The sequence below is a fragment of the Macaca mulatta genome, chromosome 20, assembly GCF_049350105.2.
Source record: "Macaca mulatta isolate MMU2019108-1 chromosome 20, T2T-MMU8v2.0, whole genome shotgun sequence".
Lineage (NCBI taxonomy): Eukaryota > Metazoa > Chordata > Mammalia > Primates > Cercopithecidae > Macaca > Macaca mulatta.
The window spans coordinates 52,421,550-52,445,043 of record NC_133425.1 but is presented as its reverse complement, the minus strand read 5'-3'; the positions used below and the strand labels follow the sequence as shown (position 1 = coordinate 52,445,043).

The 23,494-nt window shown below is 44.4% G+C and overlaps 1 protein-coding gene across 13 annotated transcripts in view; it reads right to left on the bottom strand.

The window, feature by feature from the left end:
• Positions 1-23,494, bottom strand: part of NUP93 (nucleoporin 93) — a 113,639-nt gene that overhangs the window by 2,737 nt on the left and 87,408 nt on the right. For 7 of the 13 annotated variants that reach the window (XM_077986169.1, XM_077986170.1, XM_077986174.1 and 4 more), the window contains 15 exons: positions 20,943-21,032; positions 18,357-18,496; positions 12,772-12,904; positions 11,182-11,339; positions 9,872-10,037; positions 9,491-9,584; positions 8,471-8,662; positions 7,626-7,752; positions 7,437-7,509; positions 7,100-7,144; positions 5,488-5,604; positions 4,015-4,133; positions 2,653-2,770; positions 2,131-2,214; positions 208-336 (listed from right to left, as the gene is read on the bottom strand). In XM_077986169.1, the coding sequence (XP_077842295.1) occupies positions 208-336; positions 2,131-2,214; positions 2,653-2,770; positions 4,015-4,133; positions 5,488-5,604; positions 7,100-7,144; positions 7,437-7,509; positions 7,626-7,752; positions 8,471-8,662; positions 9,491-9,584; positions 9,872-10,037; positions 11,182-11,339; positions 12,772-12,904; positions 18,357-18,496; positions 20,943-21,032 (1,785 nt within the window). The remainder of the gene's footprint in view (positions 1-207; positions 337-2,130; positions 2,215-2,652; positions 2,771-4,014; positions 4,134-5,487; positions 5,605-7,099; positions 7,145-7,436; positions 7,510-7,625; positions 7,753-8,470; positions 8,663-9,490; positions 9,585-9,871; positions 10,038-11,181; positions 11,340-12,771; positions 12,905-18,356; positions 18,497-20,942; positions 21,033-23,494) is intronic. The other 6 variants (XM_077986172.1, XM_077986168.1, XM_077986175.1 and 3 more) reach the window with 3 other exon arrangements.

The following is a 23,494-nucleotide window of genomic DNA, read 5'->3' as shown; positions in this document are numbered from 1 at the left end:
TTTTTATTTTTTTAAGCTTGAGAAGAGCAGCAATCCCTTTAATGTTTGATTTCCTCTGGGAGCCCCCTAACACGAGATTTATCCAGCTGCCAGGTACTAAGGAGAAAGAGCAGTTTTGGGTCACGTGGTCTCTTAATAAGAGTGCAACGGATTCCAAACCAGAAAGGTGGTGCTCAGCAATGTTTCTCGTGAATGCTGGGATCTTACAGAGTCGCGGTCCTCGATGACTCTCTGGGGCCTGGATGATGAGGATGGACTTGTCCCCTTGAGCCTCTTAAACTGTGTGAACAAGATGTTCATGGTGGCAAGAAGCACTTCTGAGAGGTTGTGCCTGATCTACACAGAGAGAAAAACGGAGTAAAGAACAAGAACCAAGCCTTTCGGGCCAACCACAGATGGAGGGAGGGTGGGCTGCTCCAGGCGGGCCTGGTCGCATCACTCCTCACCATTACCAGGTGGAGAGCCACACAGTCACCCAAAAGGAGCTGATGGCACTGAAACATCAAGTGTGAGAAAAAACCCCAAGCAATGCTCCTCAGGTCAGGTGGTTACTGTTTCTGCTCCTTTATGCTGTTTATGCTGTTTTTCCCTTAGTCAGGGGCAGCAAGCCAAAAAAAGCATGCTGACATCTGGTTAGCATTAGGCTTAGACTGGCCAGCAGAGTGGATGCCAATACATAATTTGAATTTGAATGTCAGGAGGTACAGGTGCACATGCTACTTCTCCACAGTCCCTACCACTCCCCACTCTCTCAAAGTCAGTGGGCTGTTTCCACTGGATCTGCATGGCCCTACCAGAGTCCTTGGGAGTGTCTACAAGGGCAGGCCCTGGTGTACTACTTTAATCTCTGATGCAATGAAGGATGTATTCAAGGAAAGGCTAGAAATAACAAAGGAGCAAGTGGCTAAGGGTAGAAACCACAGCAGGTATAAAGGGAAAGTCAGCAAGGGGTAAGACCTTCTGAACTGTGTGTACCACAGTAGTCAACATCCCTCTTCATGTGCAGAACTGGCCTTACTTCTTTCTCTAAAACAGAAACTTTTTTTTTTTTTTTGAGACAAAGTCTCCCTCAATCGCCCAGGCTGGAGTGAAGTGGCGCAATCTCAGCTCACTGCAACCTCTGCCTCCTGGGTTCAAGCGATTCTCATGCCTCCGCCTCCTGAATAGCTGGGACTACAGGCATGCGCCATCATGCCTGGCTAATTGTTATATTTTTTAGTAGAGACGGGATTTTACCAAGTTGGCCAGGCTGGTCTCCAACTCCTGACCTCAGCTGATCCATCTGCCTCAGCCTCCCAAAATGTTGGGATTATAGGCGTGAGCCATCGCACCTGGCCAGAGACATTTTATAAAAGGCATCTGCTCAATGAGGAATAATTTTAAACTGAAAAACCACTAGTGACATCCCAGAGCCAGGCAGTTGGTTCTAGCATAGTGTTGAGAGCTGAGTTGAGTGTTTGTAGTTCTAGAGATGAATTTACCTGGGCCACACACTGGAATGACTCAGGGAGGTCTGGGCTGCAGCAGTCAGGGAAACCAGAATCTCTGGGGTCTGGGCATGAGAGTTCTTAGAAACTCTCCTAGAGATGCCAGTATGCAGCCCAGCTGAGCACCCTGGGCTAGATGTTGGCAATATGCTAGAAACCCGACAGACAGACAGTGGCTCTGGGGCTTATGGGGTGATAGTCACAGTCACTGAATTTGCTTCTTTAGACAAAACAGATCAGGGAGGGCAAAGGTGGCAGTGCATCATGATGTGTTTCATGTACCCAATGGAACTACTTAAAGATGATCAGAGTTAAGCACCAAAATACCCTCTAGTACAAGTGGATAATAGAAGAATTAAACCAGACTTCACAGGATCAACCAGAAACCTGTTTCTCCCAAGAACATGTCAATCACTGAAATGACTGTATTTTCTCAATCAGGAATTCAGACAATAATCTGATGGGGATGTATGCACTTACAGAAAAGCCAGGCCAAGGTATTTGAAAGGGAACCACTCTGGAAAACTCAGTCTGGATAGTTACTGTAACTAGAACTCTTAAAGCTGTTAGGTACAGGAAAAGAAAAAGCTTTTGGTGGAAGTGGGGAAAAAGGAATTCCATAACTCAGGAAGAAGGAACTTACTTCATCACTGAAATTTCTGAAGGCAGCCACTCTCTCTTCCACACTTTCCTGATTCAGGGGCACCAGCTTCAAGCGCTCAATTATCTGTTTAAAACAACCACCAGCCCCATGTAAGACAATCATCACAGTCATTTCATCTCTCTACATGTAAAGTCAGCACCCTCACATACTCCAAAGGGCTTCTTCATAGAAAACACCATTCTCCCTTGTGTACACAGAAAGGCTTTGATTCTAACTAGCTAACTTAATTCTTATCCTCATTTTCTGACACATTTTTTAAAATTCAGAGATTTCAAATTACTTTGAGAAATGTATCTGTTTTCAGATTAAAGGGGAAAGGAATAGGGGGAAAAAATAAAGCAACACAGGAAATCCTTTTAAGTCCCAGGACTGTACTTGTCCTTCTTCATTTAACAAACATACTGGCAACAGCTCCTTTGTTTTAAGTAAATTCCATGCAGTGTTTTGAATTTTCAAGGGTGTACATTAACCTGCACTTCAAACACCTTTCCTGAAACTTACATCAAAAGCTCTATCAATATGACCACTATGATACTCGTCAAAAAAGGTGATCAAGTCCAAAAGAAGATAGAACGTGGAGTCCACAAATTTATTTGCACTTATTCCTTGAGCCCTATACCTGAAAGACAAAAACGGGGTGGGGGGAGTGAGAGTGTATCAGGAATTTCTGTGTAATCCATAACTGTGGAATAGCATTTAAAAAGACAGTGGGGTATGGTTCATGTGGCTCATGCCTGTAATCTCAGCTACATGGGAGGCTGGGGCGGAATGACTGCTTGAGGCCAGGAGTCAGAGACCGGCCAGGAGTGAGAGACCAGACTGGACACACAGCGAGACCCCATCTCCACAAAATATTAAAATATTAGCCAGGTGTAGTGGTATGTGCCTGTAGTTCTATCTCCTCAGGAGGCTCAGGTGGGAGGATTGCTTGAGCCCAGGAGTTCGAGGTTACAGTGAGCTATGACTGCACCACTGCACTCCACTCCAGCCTAGGTGACAGAGGGAGACCCTGTCTCAACATACAAAAAATACATAAAAAGCATCAAAACCTCTTGAGCTCTCTGGGTGAAGTTAATTAAAGAGTGTAAAATGGTGTTTATTTTGAAACAGCCAAGCACTGATAGTGGATTTGGTATGAATCCACCTACAGGTACTCCACATGGAGCGTGGTTCTCCAGCCTTGACCATCATCTCAGCATCCAATCTTCATGAAAGGTAGAAGGTCCTGACGGGCAAAAAGCCGAGCGGCCATCACTAGGGATTGTTTGCTAGGTGGAGATATCTCATTTACCAAAGAATGCTCTTTTGTGTTACCCCGGGAAAGCACTCCAAACCCAGTTTTCTCTGGGTCATTTTATTAGCAATATCTATAGAGAGCACAAAAAGTAATGTTGTTAGCCTCAGCCTGGGACTTAAACTAGTTAAAAGTCTGATAATTCAGTTAACTCACTGGGGATCCAGGTTGTCTGAAACACTGGCCACGACACCTCTAAGAATCTCCCCCATCCAACTATCACTAGCTTTGGTCTTGAATGCCTTTGAGAGGGCTGATGAGAGTATACAACAGTATATAGGTGAGCATAATGCCTACAATTAAACTTCATGTGCATGACTAAAATACTGAGATGCCCTTTCATACCCATTTCTTTGGCAAAAATGTTAAGTTTGATAGTACCAAGTGCTAGTTCTGATGTGGGGACAAAGGAACTCACGCAGTGCTGGTGGCATGATGAGTTAGAAGAACCACTTTGGAAAGCTGTCTGCTGTTACCTAGTAAAGCTGAACATGCATTTGGGTGGGCAAAGGTGGCCTGGCACTGGCAGTGGCACCCTCAGGGTCCCATGGAGTCAGCTCCTGGCTTACCGTTCAGCAATGGAGAGTGCCATGTTCTTCAGCCTCTCCTTGTTGGACTGCGGGGCACTGATCTGGGGGACGACAGGGCTCAGCAGTTTGTTCATCAGTTCCAGTACCTTGTCAGCATTCTGCTCACGTTTTTAAAATTAAGGAAGCAATCAATAAAATAATCAATAAAAGGAACAAGTATATAATGCCCCCTACCCACCAAAGAGAACTTTCTGGGGTGATGGATGGAAATGTTTGGTATCTTGATCTGGATGGTGGTTACAAAGATATACACCTATGCACAATTCGTCAAGCTGTACATATAATTATTGCACATTTTTCTACATCTTAATTATACCTCAATCAAAGCATTTTTTACCGCCTCCCAGGTTCAAGTGATTCTCGTGCCTCAGCCTCCTGAGTAGCTGGGATTACAGGCATGCACCACAATGCCTGGCTAATTTTTATATTTTCAGCAGAGACGAAGTTTTGCCATGTTGGCCAGGCTAGTCTTAAACTCCTGGCCTCAAGTGATGTGCCCGCCTTGGCCTCCCAAAGTGCTGGGATTACAGGCGTGAGCCCCTGCACTTGGCCTATAGCTGTTTTTTTGGTCTACTTTTCTCAGCTGATAAAGAAGAGAATGTAATCTTGTTTAGGTCATAGAATCCTTAGCAGCTACCATATGTTCTTAGTCATCATTTGTTCTTAGGTAGAAACATGTATTCTAGTCATCTCAAAATGCCCAGCTGTGGTCTTATTTTCTTTCACTCCTTCCTGCACACTGATGTGGTCTTATCTTCTAATACTACTGTTCCCCAGTGTGTCTGTGGCTGCCAGGGTCAGCATAATGCCATTTTCTTTTTTGTTTTTTTTTTTTTTTTTTTTTTTTTTTTTTTTTTGAGACGGAGTCTCGCTGTGTGGCCCAGGCTAGAGTGCAGTGGCCCGATCTCGGCTCACTGCAAGCTCCACCTCCCGGGTTCGCCATTCTCCCGCCTCAGCCTCCGAGTAGCTGGGACTACAGGCGCCCGCCACCACACCCGGCTAGTTTTTTGTATTTTTTTAGTAGAGATGGGGTTTCACCATGTTAGCCAGGATGGTCTCAATCTCCTGACCTTGTGATCCACCCGCCTCGGCCTCCCAAAGTGCTGGGATTACAGGCTTGAGCCACCGCGCCCGGCCCATAATGCCATTTTCAACAGTGGCTTCACCATGGAAATGTGATGGATGCTAATTCTGCTGCCAAGTGAGACAATAGTTCAATGCCTGCAGGACATACTTTCAATATGTTGTTTGGTCAGAAAAATCTTATGGGAAGAAATACAGCTGTAAAATGGGAATTCTGTCCTGACTGGACCATTAACTGTCTAAGCACTAGAGCAAACGCCTCTACAGGGAGGGTGCTACAACAACGACACTGTCGAAGTGGCTGCACATTTAATGCCGAAAGGCTGGCAGACCTGTGAAGTGCAGAAGAAGGAAGCAGGCACACTATACCTTGGCAAGGTCATACAGCTTTGCTGCCTCTTCAAACAGTCCTTTATTTTCTGCCACGGAAGCAACTTTGTTGATAATAGGCTTTGTGTCACTAGTAAACTTATCTATGACTCCAGGCTGACAAGACAAATTATGGAGGGGGAGGAAGAGACAGACGGGTGCACAGAGCTATTATTTTAAACAAAGAGACGCAATTAGGACCCAAAAAATACTTCAAGTGAAATTGCTTGCCCTGGGCAATATATGTACTCCATCAGCCAGACTCTGGCTTTCTTGAAGATATAAAGTCCTATTAAAACTATAAAAGAGACCAAGGAAACTACACATGAAAGGGCAGACTTACTAGAAGCACAGAGGAGTCAGCAATAAGACATCTGTGCTTTCTAATTTTCCAAAATGACCCAGAGAGTCAGTGAAATCAATGATTTTAAATTTGCTGATGAGTAGGAACCACAGAGAAAAAGCAGGAGGCTTAGAGAAAATATCTGAAAGATTTTGGATTTGTTTTCTAAGACAGATGGCAAAAGGAACTCAGTGCTGAAAAAACACATGGCAAGTGGTAACAGGACATTTCTTAAAAAAAAAAATCACCATCACCACTCGACAGCAACTAAATGCTCAGGAGAGCATGAGAGAGGCCTTAGGTACCCTGGGAGAATGAAGGCAAGTGCATAATATCTCTGCCTGGCCATTCTGCTTCTCCACCGGCACTGGACTCTCAGGGCTGGACCAGGTCGAGGTGACTTGCCCTGCCACTTGGGAGGCAGGAGAGGATAAGGTCTTATCTATGTTTCCAGCTCTGTCAACTCACACACACTGGAAGCCTCCTGGCCCCAGTACAGCCTGTTAAAGAAGAAACTATGCAAAGCACTCAGTACCATGCCTGGTGATTGTCATTGCCCAATAACCAAGGCCACTGTCATCAGCACTGTCACTTGCCTTTCTTCTGAGGTAGATGCTGTGAGCAGTGTGAGCTCATCTACAGATTGCTGGGTCCAAAACACTCATTTTTACAAATGAGAAAAGTCAGTCCCTGAGGGGCTAGTGACTTTCTAAAGGCCACAGGGAGATTCAGGGCCAGGACTGGTCTCTGACAACAGGATCTCTGACCCTCCTGCCATGACAACCAATGGGCATAGTGAGTCCTGAAATCCCTCAGGCCTTCCAGGAGTATTTCCAGGGTCACTGTGGAGTTCAAAGCCCTTGGAAACTGCATTTTGAAGGAGGTCAAGTGCACATCTAACTTTTCCATCTTGGGAGAATGGGTGCAGTAATCAATTTCTTTTTCTTGCATGTTTTCTGAGCCAAGAATGGCAGAAATGTATAATAGCATTCTCAGCTCAAAAAATGACAGGCATGAACAAATGAATATTCTGAACATAATAAAAAAGCTTTGTAATCACAAATTAACATATTTTAAGGAGATATAAAGTGTGTGTAAAACCAAGGTCATCATCTGGGCCCATAATTTTCATTCCATTTTTTAAATTAAGCAACTTTGTTCAGATTTGCATCTTTAGTACCTTGAATCTTAAAATCTAAGTGTATTCTTTTGATATTTATAAATCCCCAACAGCTAACGAACATTTCTCTAAGGATGCATTTAACTCACCTTTCTACTTCCGTCATTCTCTAGTTTCCCAAGAATCATATCAAACTGTGGAAGGAAAAAAGTTTACTCAAATTATTGGACAAAGATATAAACATAATCCATAAGTCTTTAGAGAAAAAAGAGAGGAATCAAATGGGATGAATGGGATAAGTCTCACGCAAACTAAAAATCAGTGTGACTGAAATAAATATTTTCACTGTTAGAAACCAACGAAACTCTAAAAACTCCCTAGGCCTTATCCACCACAACCATATTGAAGTAAACATGCAGTACGGAATGAACATGGGAACATGCACACTGAAAACCATGGGGAGGAGAGAAAAGGAAACCCACTTACCTCTCGGCTTTCAATCACAAGCTCACTCACACAGCGCAGAAACATGTTTTCTCCTTGACTATCTTTCTCATCCCTGTAAGGGAAAAAAATCAACTCAGTTTCTAGTCTGGATATAAGGTCTCTAACGGTCATTCTCAGAATGGCAGAAATTGAAACTAGCTGAAGTAAATGGTCAAAAGCAAACGTTACCTGAGGAAATAGAAGTACTGGAGGGCCTCCCTTGGGTCCGTGGACTCAAACTTCCGGGTGTACAGCATGAGGAGTCGCACAAAGTTCAGCCGCCGCATGCAAGGAGGGTCACCAGGCTCGTGGCTGACTGCATCGTGGGGGTCAGAATGGGTCACAACCACACTGCTCCTCTGACCCATGCAACCCAGAAACTATGGAAGCTGAATCCACAGACCCAGCAGCCTCTACTCCTGCAGCCCAGTCAATGTTTGCCAATATAAGCTTTGGCCAGTCCCTTTTACCACCCTATCCTCAATTTGTCCCCAGGCCCAGCGTGGAGAAAACAGCACTTTGCCTTAAATTACTAATATGTTGGTCTCTGAATGAAAAGATAATCCAACTGACCATTATGGCACATGCTCTGGGATGACTCTGCTACACCAATAAGGAACCCGCAGCCATTCATCCACATTTACTTCCTCTCTCTCCCCTGACTCTCTCATCCCAGTCTGGTATGCATATGCCTGACTGGGGTTTCCAATGTCATTAAAGCCAGGGCCCTAATGGGAATCAGACCCATAACTCTAGGGGCTGCTTCTTCACCATTTTCCAGGCAATCAGACTGGCCACAAAGCTAGCACTTTGAACAGCACTTTATATACTTAACTTCCAAGGGAATACCAATGCTTGGGGCGGGGAAGCAAGAACCCCAACACTAATCATCTAAAAAGCTCAACTGTCCACATGCTCTAAAATGACTGGTACCCTTTGCTCAAATCCTTATTGGTTGTGGTTTTGTGGCCACCGTCGCCCGAAGAGGGACGTGCTGTGGTTACATTACTGTAAACCCAATCCCAAATACTCACGGAGCTGAGCACTCTGTCCGGAGGACTTTAAAAGCAACTTCAGCTCAAACAGCACCAGTGCTACATGGACAGCATGGCAGCGCAGCCGCTCCATGCGGAAAAGAAAGGCAATTGCTGCTTCAAACTGCGCTGTCAGGAACAGGACTTGGAAGTAGAGGAAGGGTTGCTGGTTCACCGTAAAGTGGGACTCGCCTGGGAGAGAGGAGAGGAGAGGAGATAAAACCAACTCAGAAAGAAGGTGCTTACTGGTGGCCCAACCTCCAGGCAGCAGCCTGTGAGCCCACAGGACTAGATGGGCAGGAAGAAAGCACCAGCATGAGCCTGAATTGATCAAGGGGGCCCTGAATACAGTAAACTGCCATGTGAAATGTGACCTGGCTCCTCCATCTTCTCTAGACCTCATAACATTACTAGAAATTTGACTGTGCTGTAAAACTCCAGCTGCTTGCGTTAGGTGGGAGAGAAACAGAGTTAAGGATCTTAAAATGGACCACAGAGAGTGTCTATCTCCTTTACCCTGTTAAGTCACTCAAGGAAAGAAATGCAGATTTCAAAGGAGTTTCAGTTTACTCATAGTCACAGAAATCTGAATGCAACAACTGGTAACCATTATTTGGAATCTTCTTTTCTTCTCAGTTTTTAAAAAATAGGGGGGAGGAAAGAAGAAAGGCTATTTCTGTCTCTCTCCTTTGTGCTCAGATCTAGTGACTAGTAAGATCTACTAGGAAGCAACAGCTACGTCTTCTTTGTCTCTCTCTGAGCATATGTCTACTAGAACAGTTCAAAGAATTAGAGAAAATAGATTTTTGTGTATGACCATATAAGTTTTATGCATTACTTAAGGCCACATGCCCTTTATTTGAATTTGGAATGGTAGGTTTGCTGTTTTGCCTTGACAATCTATAGGAGTTTTGAAAGAAAGACAAAAGTTCAGAGATGAAAAATTTTCCCAGAGGAAAACTGAGGTAGTCACCTTAAGTGGACAAGAGAAGGGAAAGGTGGTTATGTCCAGGATCTTACCGTAGTCTTCCAACAACTGTTTCTGGAACTGTGAGAGAGTCAGCCTGTCTTGTGGGGAGCTGGTGCCATCGTCGTCAAAACACACTTGGTTCAACTAAATCCCCAAGAGAAACACATGCATTAGTACAAACTACACCCTGAGCCACACGCACAGAGTTGTAGCTGTTCAGCAGCCATGCTCAATGATGTCAGCTGGAAGCTGTGTTTAAGGCTATGGTTATGAGCTGGGAATTACACAATAAAAAATGGGGACAGGAGACGAGGACCCCGCTGGTCCTGATCACCTTATTGGCATCATACATTATGCAGGTAAAATCTTTCTGCGGACATGAGCACAGAAAAGGGGTAAAGCCCTGTGTGGGCAGAGGAAACCATGCCTACCTTCAGCCACAGGTAATCCTCAGTTTTGTCTGCCACTTCACTCTGGTTGTCGGTGACGTCACATCTGCCAATGATACAGTACACGGCCCGCTTGTAGGGATCTGTATTGTTCCTGAGGGCTCTGCGGTAATGCAGCCGGAGCTTGTTTTCTGTAGCTGGGGACAATCTACAGACATAAAGGAACAGACAGATACACACTCAATAAAAATCCTCAAGGGCATCTGAAAGCATCCCAAGTCCCAAACATATAACAGCAGGGAAGCCTTCCTTCATCGGGGTAAGAGAGACTGTCTCTGCCCTATCCCCTCCCCTCAGCACCATCACTTTAACCTGACTTGCAACTACCAGCACCTGCATCTATTGGCCTGCCAGTTTTCTATTTGCTGAGACCTTCATGGACAGGTCAGAAATCCCAGGGAATTAGAACTCCATTCCACACCCCAGCAGCACTCAAGCAGCGATGGACAGGAGTGAATCCTTCCCTTAACTGTCTTAGCTCCTCTGTGGCCTCCACACTCCCTTATTCACGTGAGATCACCTCCTAAAAAAACAACTTGCACTCAAATCTCCTTCTGGGGGAACCTTAAGACATTAACCCTACTTTAATTCTAATATGAGCAAGACAGGGGCTTGTGGTTTGAGGCAATCTCTTGACATGACATTATTAATGCTGCCAAGAAAAGTATCCTAGTTTTTCACAAGTACAACTACAGTAACCGCCATCATTTCTTCTACATACATGTACATATATATAATAACCTCAGTTTGAGTATGAACTTAAGTCCAATTACATTAGCAAAAATCCAAGGAAAATTAATGCTTAGCAGTTCCTTAATGCAAGAGAACGTAAAGACTTAATGAATTAATTCAATGATTATATTTCAATTTTACTAACTTCTAATTCTAGCCTTTAAGCTATGAAGTACATGACAACGTATTTCCATACTGGAAGCACTAAGTGTTAACAAATGTAACTTTTAAAAAGTCCCATTTTATAAAGCATCCTTGATGTGCCTTAGATTTACAGAACAACTCACATCATGCTCCTGAGCCAGCCCCTCCCTTGTAGGAACAGGAAAATTCCCAAACACAGATGCACGCATGCCTAGACATCAGCATCAGAATGGGGCATTCTTCTAATCCTTTCACTCTTTATTCCCAAGAGAGTTCTATTTGCTTTCAAAACCTCCTTTTTCCCCCAAGCAGAAACTTGTTTTGGGCCTGTCCAGGGAAAAAAGAATAACAACAGGGAAGGTCGCCCCTTTGATTCTGCACGGCTACCACTGGGCGTGCCACCTCATTTACCATACCTTCTGTCCTTGCTGTTCATGTACTCCTGGAACCAGGTTTTAAACTCTCCCAGCTGGTGCTGGGCTCGATTAACTACCTGTGAAGCGGCAAGCAGGTCTCCACAGCGCATGCAGTAGTAAATTAGTGCCCACACAGGATGGCCTTCTACCTCTCCATCCTAAAAGAGGAACAGTAAGTGCTCAAAATAAACAAAAAAAAGCTGAGCTGACTGCTTTCATATGTGCTAAAACCAAGCTAAGCCCCTCTCCTTAAAATAAGTCACTTAATGTTCACAACAGCTCCCTGCGGTGAGAACCATTAACAGCCTTTTCCTCCCTGTTTTACAAACAAGGAAACTGAGGCATGGAAGCGTTAAGTCATCTGTCCAAGTAAGCTGTTAAGTAACAATATGGCTCCAGAGCTTTTCCTCTGAAGCGCTATGTACCCCACCTGATCCAAAGTTACCCAGTGGTTTTTCCATGGAACCCCAGGGGCCCACAGTAACTGGGTGACGTTCTTTTGTGATAACATATACACATGCACTCCTACAACCCCCACAAAGCAAGGGCTAAAGATGTCACTGACCAGTAAGAGACTACCCTTATAGTACTCAAGTTTATAAAACGTCATAAAAATTTTACTCAGTATCTTGGTGTCAGGTACTGCTGGGCACTAGGGGATCTGAGAGATAGCTCTGTTCCCACTCTCTGAATACTACAGCTTATTTATCCCAAGTCTGGTTTTGCCATTTGTCTGCACAGCGGCCTGCGCTTACGCTTCTCTCTTTGCTTTTCTTCAACTCCTCCAGAAATAGGCCTCAGGCCTCCTTTCTTGGCACTTCCACCCTTCCCTCAGCAGGACTCTCTCTAAAACCCAGATCTGAACTTGCCCACTTAAACCCCTTTGAGCTGTTTAAGTCCAAAGTGCTGGGCCTGGCACTTAAGGCCTTCACTAGTGGGCCCCAAGCTTGCCAAGCCCTACTGTGCACCCAGTCCTCCAGATACTCTCTCCTGCCTCCATGCATTTGTGCATGTGTTACCTCCTCCTGGTATACTCTTTTCCAAAACTTCAGGTTGGTGAACTCCTATTCTTTAAGAGCAAGTGAGAATCTCACCTTCTTTATGCAGCTAATCTCGTCTGTATCCTGCCACCCTTTGCATAAGGCTCCAGTTTAGCACTTTGCATTACTGTATGATAATCTCCCCAACTGGACCATGAGCTGAGAAGAGACCACATCCTAAAAACTACATTCAACTCCATTCTTCCAGCTGTTTTAGTCAAAAATCTCAGAAGTCATCCCTGACTCTGCCTCTCACACTCAAATCCACGTTCTTCAGCAAGTCCTACTGGCTCAGCTTTCAAAACATGTCAAGAACCCAATGGCATCTTCTCCATGCACTCTCCTCCACCCTGGGCTGAGCAACTACCACCATCACCTGGACTTCTATACTACCAGCCTCCTAAGAGGTCTTCACCTTCTGTCGTCACCCCTCTCTGAACTCATCTCCATACAGTAGTCTCCACACATATCCTCATTTTAACTGAAAATGCCAATCTGAGGGCAACTGCTCTGGGGGTGTAACTGATCACACAGAGAAAGTTGTCAGTACCTGTAGTCCAGGCAAGGGAGCTGGAAGTTTAATGTTCAGGAAACTTCGAACCAATTGGTAAGTCCCAGGCACCCCTCCCAGCTGGGCCTGATGCAAATTTCCAAAGACAGTCACAAGGGTGTAATTCTTATAACTGGAAAAATTTTAAAGGAAAAAACAGGGAAGATTGAAAACATTTATTACACATCTCTATGCCCATATCCATGACATTACACTGTAGCTTGGAAGGGCAGGGCCTAGACTTCAAGCTCAATGCAGAAGAGGAAACAATACATGCTTAATGAAGCAAACTATATTATTTACTCAGTGGGCTGTGGATCACAGTAGATTTCTCATCACTGCGGAAACTCAAAAGAATCCCTGGAGGAACACAACTGTGGACTTCAAATACATTAAGGGTGGATATACAGAATAATAATCGCTCCAGCTCACAGCCTAATGCTCTGGTGGGTTCTTGTTAAACTTTTTATTTTGAAAACTTTCAAACCTACAAAAAGTTCAATGAATGCACATAACCTTTTACCTAGATTCACCAATTTTTAACATTTCTTTATGTTTTCTCTCTCCACACACACATAACATACACACTTGTGCTTTTTTCTCCCCCCAAACCACTTGAAAATACGTTATAAAAATCAGGGGCTACTTTATCTGTAAATACCATATGGCTCTGAAGAACTAGGACCTTCTCCTGCCTAACCTCCATATCATTGCAATACCAAGAAACTTAACATTAATTTCTTATTATTATCAAAAATATAACCCAATTTTTTAATAGTTTCCTTTACAGTTTTTAAATCCAGAATCTCATCAAGAAAATATAATTGTCAAGCCACTTTCCCTTAATCTAAGATAATTCCATTAATTCCACCATTATTTTTCTTTCATGACAATGATCTTTTTCTTTTTTTCAAGAGGCAGGGTATTGCTGTGGTTCCCAGGCTGGGAAGCAGTGTCTATTAACAAGTGCTCTTATTTTTTTTGAGATAGATTCTCACTCTAGACGCCCAGGCTGAAGTGCAGTGGCGTGATCTCGGCTCATTGCAACCTCCGCCTCCCGGGTTTTCAAGCATTTCTCTTGCCTTAGCCTCCCAAGCAGTTGGGATGACAGGCGCGGGCCACCAAGCCCAGCTAATTTTCATATTTTTAGTAGAGATGGAGTTTCACCATGTTGGCCAGGCTGGTCTCGAACTCCTGACCTCAAGTAATCCACCTGCCTTGGCCTCCCAAAGTGCTGGGATTACAGGCAAGAGCCACCACGGCTGGCCCATAAGTGCCTTTAAAGCACTGTACAGCCTCAAACTCCTGGGCTCAAGCAATCTTCCTGCCTCAATCTCCTGAGTAGCTGGGGCTAGAGGTACATGCCACCATGCTCAGCTGGACACTGACCTTTTATTTATAGAGTCCAGGCCAGCTGTCTGGTAGAGTATCTAAGCTGGATTGTTATTTGATTCAGGTTCAACTTTTTTGACAGTAGCCCTACATAGCTAATGCTGGCATTTCCCACTGAATCCCACAATGACATAGGTAGCAGGTTTGCTTCTTTATTGGTAACACTAGATTTGATTCACTTGCTTGAAAAGTGTCCATCAGATTTCTCCATTACAATTTATTATTATCTTTGTACTTAACAAGTAATCTGTGGGGCAATACATGGACGTCATGTAAGTATTCTATTCAACAATCTTTTACTCAACGGTTTTACTTTCCATTGATGGTCCTTGCTGAACCAGTTATTACACTGGTGGTTGCAAATTGATGATTTTTCTACCATTCCCTCTTCATTTATTTACTAGCATGCTTCTTAAAATCCTCTGTAGTAGTTTTAAGTGTTTCCATACCAAGATTAAATAGTCCAATTCACAGATACCCAAATATGTGGTTAATGTAATAACTTTCTAAATATAGTATGTTCTTGTCAAAAACCACAGACTACCTCAAAAAGTCAGGTTTTCAACACCAGGTTAAGTAAAACAACAGAGAGAGTGAAACAAACAACCTAAATCTTAATAACAGGAAACAGACTCAACAAAAAAAAATTTTTTTTTTTTTTTTTTGAGACGGAGTCTTGTTCTATCCCCAGGCTGGAGTACAGTGGTGCCATCTCGGCTCACTGCAACCTCTGCCCTGCGGGTTCAAGTGATTCTCCTGCCTCAGCCTCCTGACTAGCTGGGTCTACAGGTGCGTGCCATCATGCCTGGCTAATTTTAGTATTTTTAGTACAGAAGGGGTTTCACCGTGTCGGCCAGGGTGGTCTCAATCTCCTGACCTCGTGATCCGCCCGCCTCGGCCTCTCAAAGTGCTGAGATTACAGGCGTAAGCCACCATGCCCGGCTGACTCAATGAAATTTTATGCGGTTATAAAAAAAAAATACTCAGACTTCAAGAACAGGGGGGAAAAAAAGAAATATAACAAGGTAATAGGAGCCTCTAGATGGTATACGGGTCCTCCCCTCTTTTTTCAAGTCTTATTTTTAGCATCTTCCAAAGTTTCTATAATAAGCATGTATCATTTTTATAATGAAAAACAAACAAAATTTAACAAATGTTAATGAGTTCCCCATCACTGGAATTTTTATTTATTTATTTATTTTAGACAGAGTCTTGCTTTGTTGCCCAGGTTGGAATGCAGTGGCATGACCTCAGCTCACTGCACCCTCTGCCTCCTAGGTTCAAGTGATTCTCCTGCCTCAGCCTCCCAAGTAGCTGGGACTTGTGCCAAGCGTGTACCACCATGCCCAGCTAATTTTTGTATTTTTGTATAATCGGGGTTTCACGATGTTGGCCAGGCTGGTCTCGAACCCCCAACCTCAGGTGATCCATCCACCGTGGCCTCTCAAAGTGCTGGGATTACAGGCATGAGCCACTGCGCCTGGCCTGGAAGTATTTATAAGCAGAGGTTGGATAAGAAATTGAGGAGTCCTGTAGCAGCCAGGACAAACAGATGCCCACTATGGTCTCTTCCAATTTGAATTAAGACAGTCCATGTGCTGACAAGGGCCTAAACTGAAGAAGTCTAAATTCCTTGAGGGCTAAGATATATATATCATGCCTTAAATCTTGGAATGTGGCAGGGAAGAGACAGACCAATCCTACATTTTCACAACATTTCAGCCTTATAATTGAAAAATTATTTAGGACCGGTCTACTTTGCCATCTGGTGCATTGTATCACTTGAACTATTATATGCATACTGTCAGTGAATGAGCAGCAGAGAAAAATATTTTAACACTGAGTATAATTATTCTAAAATATCCCCTTTATCAAAGGTGACAATGAATGCTTACAAAAGATGCCATCAGAGAGTGATGCCACTAGAGTGAAAAATAAACTTAAGATTACAATTATGAAAGGAAATTCCCAAATAGCTCCAAGAAGCACTGTTAAAGAAATTAATGGAACAAGATACTTTTAAAAACTAAACGAAAAGACTTAAAGAAATGGACTGGCTTACCAGCGATTTAAAACCAAGGAAAGCAGCCTAGTACCACTGGTGAAGTCAAGCACCAGTGTTAAGGATTAGAGTGATCAAGAAAAAAGCAGTCATGAGCAGTCATACACTTACACTCACTGAAAAAAATAAATAAAAATAAAAAAAAATCCTAAGCCAGGCACGGTGGCTTACGCCTGTAATCCTAGCACTTTGGGAAGCCGAACCCAGTGGATCACCTGAGGTCAGGAGTTCGAGACTAGCCTGGCCAACATGGTGAAACCCCATCTCTACTAAAAATACAAAAATTAGCTGGGCATGGTGGCAGGCTACCATGCTACTCAAGAGGCTGAGGCAGGAGAATCACTTGAACCTGAGAGGTGGAGGTTGCACAGAGCCAAGAGCACACCATTACACTACAGCCTGGGCAACAAGAGCGAAACTCCATCTCCAAAAAAAAAAAAAAGCTGCGCATGGTAGCACACACCTCAGGAGGCTGAGGTGGGAGGACTGCTTGAGCCTGGGAGGGAGAAGTTGCAGCGAGCCCAGATTATGCCACCACACTCCAGCATGGGTGACAGAGCCAGACCCTGTCTTACAAAAAAAAAAAAAAAAAATTCCTAGAAGTTTTTGTATAGCATAAGAAGTTCTGACTCATTTTGCCGACTGGTAACGAATAAATGCTGCTACATATGTAGGTTCTTTACGGCTGAAGATTGATAAACCCAAAACAATCACAAAAATTCAGCCAACGCTTAGAAGAATTATTTTATAAACCCTTTATTCCTATACTAGGAGAATAAAAATCCATTTTGAGCTCCAGATTTTTCTTAACCAGGGAATGGAAGCTAGTGAGTGTAATGTGTCTGATGGTGTTCATTTCAGTAGCTCTCGTCTAATTAATATAGTATTTGGTATAAAAACCTATTCTCCGCTGACCAAGTTTGAATTACCTCAGTAACATACAAGGAAATCTTCTGACTTCCTAAGGAAGTATTGTTTTATTGACAAAAGGCGATCTCACTGCAAGGCTGCTGGCAGGTGCAGAGGCTCAGTGGCAAAGGCCTGTAATTTTGCAAGTGTATTCAACTTGGCTTTCTCTTCTCAAGCCAGCAGGGAGGGGCCCAGCACCCTGTCTCTAAAATAAAGAGATTCTATTGCACACTCATGGCAATCCCTGCTGGCCAATTCAGAATTGGAAGGAGTATCCACAGGGAGGGATGATGGCATGGGTCCTACTAACAAAGGGAACAATACTTTGGGCACAAAGGCACTGCCACAAACCCCTCAGTGACCAGCTCTGATTGGTGAGGAAGTGGCAAAGAAACCCGGGCATAAATCACAGGCATTATCAGCTGGGAATGACCCTGACTTAGGGGAATTAACCAAGTAGAGTCAGAAAATAAGGGGAAAGGAGTTTTCCTAGGGTTTGAAGGTAGTAACATGCCTGGGAGTAAAATTAGAATGTGGAGAGAAAAAAAAGAGCCTAAGGAGTAATGGCTGAACCACATTAGAAAAAGATTATGACCTAAGGCACTATGGCTTTACGTATTAAGAGACAGAGTATGGAGAAAGAAAAAGGGAATTTGAACAGTGCTCACCTACCATGATTTTTTAATGTGTGATTTTTATTTTAATGTGTGACTGCAGAAACAGTCCTGGTAGGTAAGTAAAACAGGATTTCTGAAACAAGATTACAACTCTGAGCCTTGTTCAATTTAACATAATAAATCTTTTTTTTTTTTTTTTTTTTTTTGAGACAGAGTCTCGCTTTGTCGCCCAGGCTGGAGTGCGGTGGCGCCATCTCGGCTCACTGCAAGCTCCGCCTCCCAGGTTCACGCCATTCTCCTACTTCAGCCTCCGAGTAGCTGGGACTACAGGCGCCCGCCACCACGCCCGGCTAATTTTTTGTATTTTTAGTAGAGACGGGTTTCACCGTGTTAGCCAGGATGGTCTCGATCTCCTGACCTCATGATCCGCCCGCCTTGGCCTCCCAAAGTGCTGGGATTACAGGCGTGAGCCACCGCGCCCGACCATAATAAATCTTAAATTATACCAGCTACAGCACACTTAACCTGAGGACAACTTAAGATCTGAGAAACGGTTGACTGCAAGGGATTTGAAAGCCAGCCCCACTGTGCTATTGCTGCCTTACCTCTGCTCAAGGTACGCCAAGGCCTGCCTGACAAACTCCATGCGCACTTCCACGCTGCTGCGGTTCTTCAGGGCATCAGTTGCCGGTGTCAACAACACGTCTGTCATTTGTTTTACCATGGTCCACATGTCAGAAATGCTCTGCATATAAACAATACTGCATGTGACAATGCTGCAGGGTCAGAGAAATTATGTGGTTCTTTGTGGCACTCTGACCTCCAAGGCTGGCAGAGTAAGGTGGGGGATGAGGTTAATGTCATCTGTCTGTGACTGCTAGGCTTAAGCTCAGTGCAGAAGATGCGCCTCTGCTGGCCAGACTTCAGAGTTCCATCCACCGATAAGCACCCCCTACCCCTGCCCTGAGTTGGTTTTCATATCAATTACTATTCCAGGTCTGACATAACCACATACATAATTAAAACTACACACAAGTTGCAAGAACACTGAATCTCAGCGGGTTATCCCTTCAGAGAGCAGGAATCCATTTACGGTCATCCAAAGTTCTAGGAGTTTAAACTCCAAGAGCTGCATTTCAGTCCTTACAAGGTTATCTGAGTTTCTAAAGGCTTAAAATAAGAGTTTAACCTAATAATACAGGTTTTCGTCCTCCCAGAGACGCTCCAGGGGCCACCGCTTTTACCTTACTTGGTGAGTGTCACAGCCTCCCATTTTCCTTCCCACTCACTCCCTTCAAAAGATGCCTCCCAGGAAAGGAGCGGGCGTTCTTTCCTCTGTGTTACCACCACACAGCTGGGACTCCCTCTCCCCAGAATCCTTCTGCCTGTAAATCGCTCCTTAAAAACAACGTGTTCCCTGAACCCTTGGCAATACTTTAAATGTATGAATCCTTAGAGGATAGCACTGATTGGAGAAAAAGGTTTATACTTGTTCCAAAGCAAAAGAGAAAAGCCTGTTTTCATGGTCTCTCTCAAAAATTAAAACTTCAGACTGTCCAGACAAATGTGACTCTTCCTAGGTGGTGGAATGATTGGTGAAACCTGACTTTCTTCTTTAGATCTGTTTAGGTTATCTTATATTTTACTATTTAAAAAAATTAAGTTCGAGACCATCCTAGCCAACATGGTGAAACCCCGTCTCTACTAAAAATACAAACAATTAGCCAGGCATGGTGGCAGGTGACTGTAGTCCCAGCTACTTGGGAGGCTGAGGTAGGAGAATTACTTGAACCCAGGAGGTGGAGGCTGCAGTGAGCCCAGATCTCACCATTGTACTCCAGCCTGGGCAACAAGAGTGAAACTCCATCTCAAAAAAAAAAAAAAAAAAAAAGAAAAAAAAATTAAAAGTTAGATACTTTTTTTTGAGACAGGGCCTCACTCTTTGTCACCCAGGCTGGGGTACACTGGCATGATCATGGTTCCCTGCAGCCTTGACCTCCCTGGACTCAGGTAATCCTCCCACCTCAGCCTCTCAAGCAGCTGAGACTACAGGTGCATGCCACCACACCCGGTTAATTTTTCTATTTTTTGTAGAGAGGAGATCTTGCCATGTTGCCCAAGCTGGTCTTGAACTCCTGGGTGCAAGCAATCCACCAAACTCAGCCTCAAAACGTGCTAGGGTTACAGGTGTGAGCCACCACACTGGGCTGAGCAAGTTTTTAAAAGACAAAAAAAATCTGTGTATGGGTGCTTTCTTCCATAATAGCCTTCCCTCCTTTCTTCCTTCCTCCTAGCCACCTACCAAGTAGTCATCCATCCACTTATTTTTTTATTTTATTTTTATTTTTTTGCCCCTTGGAGCAGAAAACTGGCCAGGAGTAAGGGGTGAGGGAGGAGAATAAATAAAGGCAGTATATGTGTTTGTCAGAGGAATAGAACCAGTGGTACATCAAGAATGCTCACAAAAGTCCCACCTGAGTCAAGTTCGAGGGCTCACAGGTGTGAAAAGCCATCACCTTGACAATTCAGCTCTCATTAAGGAGTCTATTGCTTGTGTAAGGAGGGAAACTGGTAAGTGGGGAGTAAAAGCTTGATGGGACTTCAAAGCAAATACGGCTTGAAGAGAACTCTTGTGACTATCAATTGATACTGGCAGGGCCTTTTGAAGACGCATTTTAAAAAATTCATCATCAAGAAAACCACCCAAAGTTATTTAAAATAAAACTCTGAGGAACAGTTAACATTTCATTCCACAGAATGGGGTGTTTCCACAGCACATTTCAGCCAAGTCGGCAAGCTGCTAGCCCCATCAAAACACTGGACCCGGCCGGGCGCGGTGGCTCAAACCTGTAATCCCAGCACTTTGGGAGGCCGAGATGGGCGGATCACGAGGTCAGGAGATCGAGACCATCCTGGCTAACACGGTGAAACCCCGTCTCTACTAAAAAAATACAAAAAAACTAGCCGGGCGAGGTGGCGGGCGCCTGTAGTCCCAGCTACTCGGGAGGCTGAGGCAGGAGAATAGCGTGAACCCGGGAGGCGGAGCTTGCAGTGAGCCGAGATCCCGCCACTGCACTCCAGCCTGGGCGACAGAGCAAGACTCCCTCTCAAAAAAAAAAAAGAAAAAAGAAAAAAAAAAAAAAACAAAACACTGGACCCCGGTTTCTACTTGAGTTAGCTCTAGGTTCTACCTTATCATCCAGCTCTGCGACGGAAGAACAAAGGTCCACCAGGTTAGGCTGCAGGTGTCCGTTTACAATTTTCTCATTATAGATATAAATCTGAAATGATAAAAAGCAAAGTAAATGGCACAGTATCTACTTTCTCTTTTTAAAACCCCCTGAAGCAGGCAATGGCCGGCAGAAACTTCAGCCAACCTTTCCTTCCTTGGAGTGGCTGAGCCATGCACACTGGCCAGCTCCCCAGTTGTGCTGGGGCTGTGGATAACACACTAAAGCTAACTGCCACCCCCACTTCCAAACACCTGAGGAATGGGAGCAGCGGGGTCCAGGGGGAGAAGAACCACAGGCAGGTCTATGCCTCTCTGTCCTAGTGAGGAAGCACCCGGGGAAGACAGGAGAATGGAAGGGGTCTGGCTGCTGCTTTCTAATAACCAAGGCAAAGGACTCAATTCTTTCAAAATGACGGAATGGCCCTGGTATAGGGTTCATGGATGGAGTGAGGAATGTTGGGCACTGCCTCCCTCCACAAGTGTTAGAATAGCAGGAGAGGCACATGTGGAATATCCATTTCTCCTGGAAAGAATCTCTGTTCTTCAGGTAAGATTTTCTTTTTTCTGTTTTTTTTTTTTGAGACAGAGTCTCGCTCTGTCGCCCGGGCTGGAGTGCAGTGGCCGGATCTCAGCTCACTGCAAGCTCCGCCTCCCGGGTTCACGCCATTCTCCTGCCTCAGCCTCCCGAGTAGCTGGGACTACAGGCGCCCACCACCGCGCCCGGCTAATTTTTTGTATTTTTTAGTAGAGACGGGGTTTCACCGTGTTAACCAGGATGGTCTCGATCTCCTGACCTCGTGATCCGCCCGTCTCGGCCTCCCAAAGTGCTGGGATTACAGGCTTGAGCCACCGTGCCCGGCCAAGATTTTCTTAAGGAAAATGAACTATGTGATATTTAAGCTATGGGAAAACCACTCTTACTTTGGATTTTATTTTCAAGGAGCTAAAATGATGATAGTAGAAATCGTAAATTCACTCTTCCAGATTTAGAACTAGTTAAATCCTACTACGGAAGTGAACAGGACTTAACTAGTTAAGATTTAGAACTGTAAGCTCTAAATCTTAACTAGTTAAGTTCTAAATCTTCTTGTGGAAGATTCCACTTTGTATATGAAGTCTTTGCTCTCCCAAAGTAGTGATGTTAGACAAATCACGACTCTGCTGAACTGTAGTTTCCTCCACGTTAAATGGGGAACATCAGTATCATTCATCTTCCAGGGCTGTTATGAAGATTAAATGGTTTTGCTGGGCGCAGTGGCTCATGCCTATAATCCCAGCACTTTGGGAGGCCGAGGCGTGTTGCGGGAAGTCAGGGACTCTGAATGGAGGGACCGGCTGAAGCCGCGGCAGAAGAACATAAATTGTGAAGATTTCATGGACATTTATTAGTTCCCCAAATTAATACTTTTATAATTTCCTATGCCTGTTTTTAATCTCTTAATCCCGTCATCTTCTTCGTAAACTGAGGAGGATGAATGTCGCCTCAGGACCCTGTGATTGCGTTAACTGCACACAAATTGTGTGCAGAGCATATGTGTTTGAACAATATGAAATCTGGGCATCTTGAAAATAGAACAGGATAACAGCGATGTTCAGGGAACAAGAGAGGTAACTTTGAACTGGCCGCTGGTGAGCCAGACAGAACAGAGCTACATTTCTCCTCTTTCAAAAGCAAATAGGAGAAATATCGTTGAATTCTTTTTCTCAGCAAGGAGCATCCCTGAGAAAGAGAATGCGCCCTGAAGGTAGGCTTACAGACGGCCCCTTTAAGGTGTGCTGTCTTTTATGGTCGAAGCCGAAGGGATGAAATAAGCCCTGGTCTCCTGTAGAGCTCCCAGGCATATTAGGACAAGGAAATTCCCGCCTAATAAATTTTGGTCAGACAGGTTGTCTGCTCTCACACCCTATTTCCTGATAAGATGTTATCAACGACAATGCGTGCCCGAAACTTCATTAGCAATTTTAATTTTGCCTCATCCAGTGGTCCTGTGATCTCGCCCTGCCTCCATTTGCCTTGTGATATTTTATTATCTTGTGAAGCATGTGATCTCTGTGACCCACACCCTATTCGTGCACTCACTCCCCTTTTGAAAATCGCTAATAAAAACTTGTTGGTTTTATGGCTTGGGGTACATCACAGATCCTGCCGACATGTGATGTCTCACCCAGACACCCAGCTTTAAATTTCTCTCTCTTGTGCTCTTTCCCTTTATTTCTCAAACCAGCCGAGACACTTAAGAAACAGAAAAGAACCCACGTAAATATCGGGAGCGGGTTCTCCCGATAGAGGCGGGTGGATCATCTGAGGTCAGGAGCTCAAGACCAGCGTGGCCAACATGGTGAAACCCCGGTATGTACTAAAAATACAAAAATTAGCCAGGTGTGGTGGTGCATGCCTGTAATCCCAGCTACTTGGGAGGCTGAGACAGAAGAACCGCTTGAATCTGGGAGGCAGAGGCGGAGGCTTCAGTGAGCTGAGATCGCACCACTGCACTCCACCCTGGGTGAAAG